Source organism: Ornithodoros turicata, chromosome 2, assembly GCF_037126465.1.
Source record: "Ornithodoros turicata isolate Travis chromosome 2, ASM3712646v1, whole genome shotgun sequence".
Taxonomy (NCBI): domain Eukaryota; kingdom Metazoa; phylum Arthropoda; class Arachnida; order Ixodida; family Argasidae; genus Ornithodoros; species Ornithodoros turicata.
Window position 1 is genome coordinate 17,982,403 of NC_088202.1, and position 9,834 is coordinate 17,992,236.

A 9,834-nucleotide genomic window follows, 5' to 3' on the forward strand; every position below is an offset into this window, starting at 1 on the left:
GCGTTCACTGTGGTGCAACAACATGCAATGTCCCCCTGCCTCGACAGTCAGCCGCAAGACGCTAATGCACTTTATGATCAGTCCTATTGCACTGTTAAATGTCTCTGGAGATTAGACACGCTGCGAAGAGATGACAGATACTGGGATGGTTGATAAACAAGCCAGTGGATAACGCCCCTCAATATCTCCATCGGGGCTCGCAGCAACCACCTAGCATGTCATTGCTGTTACTGTACAATGATGGGGGCGCTTACAGTGTGTATCAAAGGAGATAATACACATAATAAGCACCAGCACTACTTACACTTTGTTTTTGAAGATGCAGATTGACGTTCGGCCATCCGCACGCTCTCTCGGTCCGTTAGATTGGTATATGGAGTTTGTCCAGTGGCATATGTCGATGTCACTCTCTTCGACCACACTCTGACGGTGGTGTTTACGTTTGTCATGCAAAAGTTCACAATAGCGCCTTCTAAAGACAACTGCCGCATTTCGTACCCCCGGTCAAGCGTTATGCCGTTTTCTTTACTAGCCGTGTTTTTAAAACGATTCTGCTGAATTTTTACCAGTTAACTTCGAATTGGTGCAGGATCACCTTTCTCAACAATATTACGATAGTTTTTTCAACACACACGTTCACAGTAGTTGCAGCGAACTTAGACCGACGTTAAACTAGCCCCTCCCCTAGTTTAAAATACGCTCCATTCAAATGCATGGGGCTTAAACCACCAGTTTAAGTAGCTTGGGTGGATGATCGAAATGGAACATTTGAAGCAAATATTCGTGCCACTGTGATCAAGTCCGTGTCCTCTGCGCATCTATTAACTATATCAATGAAAACTTACCCAAGATTTGATGAAAAATTGTATGTGAACCGGGGATAAGGCCTACCGGTCACCATCGCTTCTGGCAGACTCTGGTGAAATCCGCATGCGCCGTGCAGGAAGCTCACTATGTGCGGTGCCATAGCTTCGCAGCAACAGTTGGTAGAGCATGGGGTAGTGATCCGGGATTGGCGAACGAAAGTCTCACGTGATCTATTTAAACCCGACGTCACTAAGCCGATAGTTTAAGTAAGTTGGTGAATACGGACTCATTAGTACACACCACTTTTACTGTGATGAATCATGATCATTAGATCACTGAAAGTGTTGTTGCGCCGCTATCATGGGCTATCATGACACTCGGTTGAACGAAACCATCTTCTTTACACGACGGTTTAATGTATAATATAATATATTTCCTCTGGCGCTTCCCTGGCCGAGATTAAATTAGTCATCAGTTAATTATGACAAGTAATTCGGTCGAGCACTGTAGCGTTGCCTTCCCCAGAGGCGTTCCGATGGGTGCGAGAGGGGCAGCTGCCCCGGCGCGTTCGCCAGAGGATGTGCCGTACAGCAATAGAACAATAATCACTGGTGATCACTCGTGATGTCGGAACTACACGCGAGGCTTTTTAAAGTTTATTTTGTTTACAAAGACATCTAGTGTGTGCATGTGGGAGGGGGAGGGGGACTTCACGTAATCCTACCCTAAACGGAAGCTCGCCTCGAAGCCGCTGTCTTTAGTCTTTTATTCTTGATTCCGTCGCATATCGCCAGTACATCCACGTATGTCAAAGCTATGCTCTTGAATGATAGGTACATATATCTGAATGGCTTTCAGCACCACTGGCATACGAGTATTTCCGAGACTGTGAACCCAAAGATAGTAGAAAATACGTGCGATAATCATTCTCGGTCTGAGGTTGCCTTCTAATTTCAGTGTGCTTCCAAATGCAGCAGTCTGATCTTTCCTCACCCACGACCCTTCTTTCTCTTGTAAACAGAACAGTTACGGACCTTTCGGCTGCAAATATTACTGGAGCGAAGGTGCAAGCCCTGCCAACCGTCCGGACGGAACAGGATGCCTGGTAAGGACGAATAACCTGTTCAAAACGCACTGCAAGAGACAATTTTAGTGAACAACTGCAAACCAAAGTTGTGACTGAAATTTATTTATGAGAAGTAGTTTGTATTTCAGTATATGATCTATCCAGCACGCCAATACAGGCTACCGCTTGTCCCATCCTACAGCTGGCAATACGAGGGGTCTACCTTCATATGTAGCTCTCCTGCTTGGTGACAATACACGAGGGTGTCCGGGCTAAACCCGGGCGCATTGCTGGCATCGACTGGAGATCGCGGCATCGAAACGGCGCTCATTGCACGAGCACGGACGACGTTACGATACTGCGATCCAGGCGATGCCAGCAATCTGCCGAAACTCCAGTGCCTGATCAACTTTGCCAATAAATGCACAGGTACTCACTATTCACACTTGCAGTGCGTTATACAGGGTACACAGGCATTCAACACAGGCCTGAATAACCGCATTTTGTTTTCGTGTGACGTTTGCCACAAAAGTGAAAATGCGAGCCTGCAGCTGCTGCAGGAGCAACGCGATATGATTGGGGGTATTCTCTACAGAACACCCTTTTTCCACGTGGCGTTTTCAAAGGATTACGCCCGCCAGTCCTGTGGCGATGGACCTCCCCACTCTGCAAAGTCAGAAATAAAGTTGTTGTTGTTGGATTACGCCCCTAATAAAAGTGTTGTTCTTTAAAGCACCCATTGTAGGAATGCTTCCTATAGAATATGAATATGCTTTAGTAAAGGGTGTATTAAAGAACACCAGTCACTGTGGTGTGAAAAAAGGAGTCGGTTAGAAGACAAGCAATTTACTCAAAAAAGCTGTAAAATGATTTGCTGTGTATCCAGCCGCAGGGATGCGCTGCAGCATTCAATTACACCTTTTTGAAAGGTGTAAAACATGCAAAACACCCATTTGAAACAGTGTCAGAACAGCATTAAAAAGGGTGTTTTATGTTAAAAACACCCTTTGTAACGGAGTTTTTTTGCACAATACACCTTTTTAAAAGGGTGTTACAGTTTTACGGTGTAAAAAGGGTGCCAGCCATAGGACAAAAAGGTGTAATCGGTCTATACCCAAAAGGGTGTTTTTGAATTTACTGTGTGTCCTGAGTGCTGTGTGTGTTGACAATTCCGTTTTAGAGGTCACATATTATTACAATCACAAATTTATACTATAGTAGAAACCTTTATTTTAGCAAGCGCCACTTGTAATTATGAGAAGGTCTCCAGTTTCACTCGGGCGTCAGCGATAGATTTCCGTAGGTTGGGGCATGTCCACGTACACTAAGTCATTTTACTCCTTTATTCGCTCAAAACAGGTGTATTCCTATGAAAACACCCTTTTCACCCAATACATCATATTTACACCCGTTTTGAACTGGGAATATAGTGTTAAAGATGGTGTTCTAATTAGTCAACGAAAAATTATGCTGGTTTCACAGCTCCGCTCAGAAATTAATCACATAATGGACAATAACCTGAGTCAAAAATACAGTGTTTGACATGGTAGGACGTTAGAAATTTAGCTGGTAGCTCTGACTCGTTGCAGGCGTACGTGTTAATTGCAAAAACGCATTCCTGTCAGCGTTACAAACGTATTCCGCCCCACTACACTTAACGAATGTGCCCCAACAGATGGTATTTCAGTATATGATTCATCCGGTACGCCAGTACAGGGTGCCCAGTTTTCTTCCAACTTAGGCACTCACGGTGTCTCAACCTAACGAGGCGTGCCTGTAACACATTGCTTCGGTTTAGATTGTACGATGGAACCACGGCTGGAAGTCTGCAGTGTTCAGGGTGGTGCTTGTCATAGAAGCAAGAACGTCGAACTGTATGTCTGGGCATGCTACCACCATTTGAGAGGGAGTATTTGCCAGAAAACAACTCCATCCTAAAGAGTGTTTTCAATAGAATACTCCCCTTTTAAGAATGTTCTTGTTTTTAAACGCCCATTATAAGAGTGTTTTATGAGGAATATAACTAATTAAAGTGTGTCTTCGAAACACCGTTCATTCGGGTGTAGAGGCAACACAAAAAATACGTGCGCCATGAGTCAAGTCATTTACACCAAAAAAGTGTAAAAAAGTTTACTGTGTAGGTACAGGTAGCGTTTCTCGTGTCATGAGTAGCACCGTCTCACGATATTGCTTGAGCCGTCTTCCAGTGCTGTCGGGTAGCGTTAATGCGGAGTACCATTTCATTGAATAATTGCTATCTCTGCATCTAGTTTTTTTTTTTTTTTTAATATGTAACCACCATGAAATCGTTCAATCGTTCCTTGTGAACTGGTATAGGACGTCGGCTCAAGTCCAGCAGGAAGACGTAGGAGACATTTATTTTCGAGGAAGTACCGATTATGTTCGGCAAGTATTCAAGAAATACATCCAGTTGTATTTCTTGTTTTTTTGCACCGCACACTGGTAATTTTTTTAGAAACACCCCGACAGCTGCACGATCTTCCTAAACAGAACGCTATCGAAGATCTTCGGCAGGACCAGTTAGTAATCGCAAAGCGGAGGCGCTCCTATAGTACTGACGACGAAGTTCACCTTCAATGAAATCAAACAACTCAGGAAAAAGGTTCTGACGCCTGAGCACGAAACTAGACCCTCCTGATTTCCGGTCAGAGATATTATTATTACACCACAGAGGCAGGCCTCTCTCCTCAGCTTAGAGTACCTCAACTATACAAGTTCGACCAATCACGCTCTTCCTATTCTCTAATACATCTTCCTCACTCACTCATTCAGTGAGACACCAGCCATAACGAGAGTGGTTCTACGAGAACGCTTGAATAATTCATTGACGAACAATAAAAAATAATCGTGCGAGAAATAATTAGATTTACGGGCCTTCTGAATTTATTTTTGGGCAGATTCGGAGGTTCTTTGTCGGAGTTTTTCCAAATTTATTTTTAAGGCTTAGCTAAGATACGAACTTTGGAGAGAAATTTGCGACGTATGTGAATGAGTGGTACGCTAAAGAGAGCGGCTGAACTGGTGTGCGATGACATCAGCGTCGTCTTTACGTTTGCGTTCATCAATGATGCAGTCCTCCAGAGACGCCTGCTGTTGGGGAATGACCTGCAACGCGCCTTTGCTGTTACTATTGCGCGTGACGACTGAAGAACGACGCGCTCTCTCAAGATACAAAGTGCAAATCTTACATTCTATACAAAATTTAAATGAGGTACGTTGTATATTCATATGTTATACACACTACAAATTTTATGCTATGCTAGTGCCTGAGGAACACAGTCAAAGCAATTCATATGAAATGAATAGGTTCGATAACCCTGCGCACAGACAATCGCAGCGAGCCATGGCATTTCTCCAAGCAGCTAATATTTATTAAATGAATTCCATGCAAGAAATAGTCTCTCTATATTATCCAATTTCAACTAATCTCCAATCGACACTGATACCTGTAGTAACAAGTCGTAGCAAGCATTAATTTCTCACCACTGTTTTATTATCTGAATCACAACAAGCGATCATAGCAATTAAAATTATCGTTAGTCAACACTTCAAGTTGAGAAATGTGCAAGCAATTACTATTCTATGCACACACCGTGTCCATATCACTACCCGGGTACAAAAAAAAAGAGATTAAAAAGAGATTCTTGTTCAATACAATGTTGTAACCCACCGACACGGGTGCCTCCGCAAAGGGAGCAGACGCAACAGAAGGAGCAGAAGGAGCGAAGTCCATCCAGGGTTCGAAAGAAGAAAAAGCACGTACGGCTGCGTACACGGACATTCCTTCTACGCCGCCGTAGCGGGCGGACATGTATTAGCCGATCTGTATCCCATTAACCTATGTAACCAATGTTATAGTGAATAAAACCGCCTACAACAATCACAACGAAACTTATAAAGTTTATGATGACATTCCCCAGCTTGCTGTAGTTGACACAATCCTTGCGACAGATATTCAACAGAGGAGCACAGTCAGACATACCCAGGGTGTCGGAGCGAACCGAAAACCGGAACCGAAAACCGAAAAAAAAACGCTATTTTGGTGCGAACCGGAACGGAATCGAAACCGTATACGTTTTTTTCGCTCAGGAGGGAAACCGAAAAATATATTTAACGGTTTTCGGTGCAACAAAAAACTTCGCCGGTTTGGACTACGGATAGGCGAATGAAACAGACGTCGTGTGCTCTGAAGTCATGTCATGGATACTATACGAGGGTTACGGTTACGGTGGAATGTATGTCGGTATACTATGACCCTTAGGCTCCCTTTGTAACGGTTTATCGTTCGCGCACGCACACAGACTTAGAGGTACATGTGACTCTCTAGCAATGTGCCGTAGTGTTCGTTTTAATTTGATCCCCGCAAACTCTCCTCAACTAAACAGCGACCCAAGGGGGCTGCGTAACGGCTTCTCTATCGGTAATATCGCGCAACGCGTCCCTTGTTTGAGAGCAGCTAAGTTGAATACATTTACGTATACGCGAGGGCAAGCCCGTGCGAAGTGGCAACTCTTTTGTGGACAGGACACGAAGAAAATCAAACGGAGCCGTCGATCGCGTTTGTGAGTGAAGGTGTTCCTCGATTTGCGTCTTACTCGTGCGGTGGTGCTTGCTGGCTAGACAGTAGCAACAGACATTCGGATGGGACGCGATCGCTCCAATCCAGCAAGAAAGTACTTTACGTCTGACACCACGACAAACAAGTCCGTTTGTAGCATGTGCTTCAAGAAAGGAGAAAGCAAAAATTTGAACAGACAGTAACCTACAGGAACCAGGAGCTACCATTTTCACAGCTGTCTATTAATATTAAATGCCATGTATACGGAATAAACGGGTTTACATTTTGTAACATTGTTTTTTTTTTGTGTGTGTGTGGGGGGGGGATGAATATTCCCAGCAGAAGCGGAACGGGTTAAAAACCGGTATGAACCGTTATTTTTTTGCTCCGGAGCAGAACCGGTACCAGATCGTTTATGACGTAACCGGAACGAAAAACGTTTCGGTTCGACACCCTGGACATACCCAATCAGAACAACAACTAAAAATAGCAATGGTCCGCACCACAAATCGTACATAACAGAGGAACATCGAAGAATCACTAGACGGATAGAATCGCAGCCAGTGATCATAGCAATAATTAAAATTAGGGATAGTTAATGCTAGAAAATGTCAGAGGTATGACATTGACAGATGGAACAACAACTTTATTTTCAGAAGGAGAGTGGGGAGGTTCATCGCCAGGGGATGATAAGGGGATGAGGGATGATGCAAGTGTGGAACCGGTTTCTTCATCAAATTCCGTTTCCCTCCTTCCTCGAAACGACTGGGAGAACTCTCTCCAACCCAAACCGATTCTTTTCCCTGTTAGACATTCGATATTATCTTAATTCAAACTATATGTAATCAACACAGCTATATAAGATGAATTAATTATCTTCTGCTCACATTATTCAAAATCTACTAAATACGGATCTACCAACTGAAGAGCACAACAGAAGAACTGGTTGATAGAGGAACATGCACAGAGGTCCTAATCGGACACACCCAGTGATAGGTATAATTAAAACCAGTAATAGATAACGCTAGAAATACTACGCTAACAGAGGAACATCAAATAATCATTGCAGGGATAGAATCACAGCGAGCGACCATAGCGGCAATTAAAACTGTCGGTAGTCAACGCTAAAAACTACCGGAGGGACAATATTAACGAAACCGTGCTCCAAAACCAAAACACTGCATTTAACGCATGTACACCTAATGATCCCCAATGCTCCCAATGATCCCCAGAGAGTTCTGTTAGGTCTGTGTTCGCCCTGGCTCAGGTCGCGAGGACAGCATGCTTAGAATGGTCTCTTCCTTACGTATAAGTTTTGTTCCACAGCTAATGATGCTTGCTATTAATTAATTAATGCTTGCTATGACTTCTTGTTGCTTATATCTGTGTTGAATCCATATCCTGTATCGATATCCTGTGTTGAATTAGGGTAACAACGAAAGTGGCGTCCTTGCATAGAAGTTATTTAATACATATTAGCCGCTTGGGAAATGCGAGGGCTTTCTGCGATTGTCTATGCGCAGAGGCATCGAATCTATCCAATTGATATCAATTGCTTTGAATGTGTGCCTCAGATATTAGCATATCATAAAATTTGTAGTGTGTATCAACTATTAATGTTGCCGGCTGCTATTCCTCTTTCTATCCTTACGCCTCTTTGTTTTGATTGCATATTGCCAATAATTCACATTAATAAAATATTTTAACATGCACAAATGTATATGTCTATTCTTTGTATGTGTGGGTTCGTTGGTGTTTAACCAATTTATTCTTAAATCAAAGTATAATCTTTCTCTGAAGAACCGCCACGCCTCGCCTGTGCGTCGCGGGAGCCGCAGGTATACCGCAGATGTGACCTGTGTCGCGTGCGGGGAATCTAGATCGCCTACGGACGGTAAGCTAGATCGTGCTGGCCGTTGCAAAGGGCCGTTCGCAATGACTAGCTCTCATACAGTATATTGTCTTAAGTCTCATACTACGTGCTTCGCTCCAGAGTCCGACGGATTGTGGATCTAATAAGTATGTTATATAACACACTCATTATTTTCTTATTTCAGATGCCACAGGCTTCGCGGAAGGGAATATGTGACGGTTATGGCTACTGTGTAGATCATTTATAGGTGATGGCTCAAAATATCGCGCCTCCTATCAGCCAGTAAATAAAGGATAACCACTTGATTCATGAGTTTGTGTTTCTGCGAAAACTAACTGTTGATACAGCCCTCTACAATCACTTTTCTCTATGCGGTGTAATATTTGGTCTTCAGTTAGAATCATCGGATCGCATTTTATTTTATGTGTAAGCGGAGTAAGTGCTAGACGTTTATCAGTCCTCGGTGTGATGACTAAGCATCGCCAACGTTATTTGTAGATGATGAATGGGGAGTTACATCGCCAGGAGCGATACTCTTCCATCATTGCTGGTGGTGATGTAGGGAATAAAATAACGAGCCCCTTCACAATAAGGATCGAAGGCCTATGGTGTCCAAAAATGTCAAAAGAGCTTTCAGGACCGAGCATTTGTGGGTTGGATTTGACTAAGGTTCAGGTTCAGCTCAGAGATGACGCCAATAGTTTCGGTTTGGTTCAGTTCAGGTAGACTCTCTAGTAACTGTAATGAATACATTTTGACCGAGTAATGCTGGGTGGCATTACACACAACCTTCGTAGATTTTGACATTTGATAATGGTAAGTATGCGAAACAATAAAGTAATGTTACCTGGCTCTGCTCAACCTGAAGTTGAATATCCTCTTCTCCCTGTCCAGCCCTCAAGAAGTTTGGCTGTAATTTAAATGCCTCATCTCCCAGAAACACACATGGGGATGTGCAACTATAGGTTTTCCCATGCATTTTAGTCCAAGTGCCATCAGAATTAGTCCAGGTGCCACCTGAAATAATACAGGTGCCATTCAGTTTAATCCGGGTGCCGTCTGAAATAATCCAGGTGCTATTCAATTTCATCCGGGTGCCATCTGAATTAATCCATGTTGTTCTTAAGCACTATAATCGTGTATTCTCACGAGGGACATACCCGTGGAATATTGTGAAGGCTGAAGTGAAGACGAAGTTCTGCTGCGTCTTATGCTGAGCATTCGCACGTCGCCGAGATATCGGGAGTTGGCGAGCAGAAGTATAGCAGACGACACCATTGGTCATGTGGCACTTGTGGCACCATAATTCTACGTAACACCTACACCTTCTTCGGATCCTTTCTTACAATTGATAAATTTCGCTTCCTTTGTGATTTAACTTGAATTTTAGCTACCCCTGCGCCAATAAAACACTAATCACCATGATTTCACATGGATTTAACTCTTAACTCTGCTGTATCAGGGGGAGTTACTGTTACTGTCACTGAAACATTCACCGCGCCACCAACG

The 9,834-nt window shown here is 43.4% G+C and overlaps 1 protein-coding gene across 1 annotated transcript in view; it reads left to right on the forward strand.

The window, feature by feature from the left end:
• Positions 1-8,598, forward strand: part of LOC135383167 (uncharacterized) — a 77,573-nt gene extending 68,975 nt beyond the window's left edge. The window contains exons 6-8 of the mRNA XM_064612756.1: positions 1,829-1,912; positions 8,253-8,346; positions 8,510-8,598. Coding sequence (XP_064468826.1) covers positions 1,829-1,912; positions 8,253-8,346; positions 8,510-8,541 — 210 coding nt within the window. The 3' untranslated portion in view covers positions 8,542-8,598. The remainder of the gene's footprint in view (positions 1-1,828; positions 1,913-8,252; positions 8,347-8,509) is intronic.
• The last annotated feature ends 1,236 nt before the right edge of the window (positions 8,599-9,834 follow it).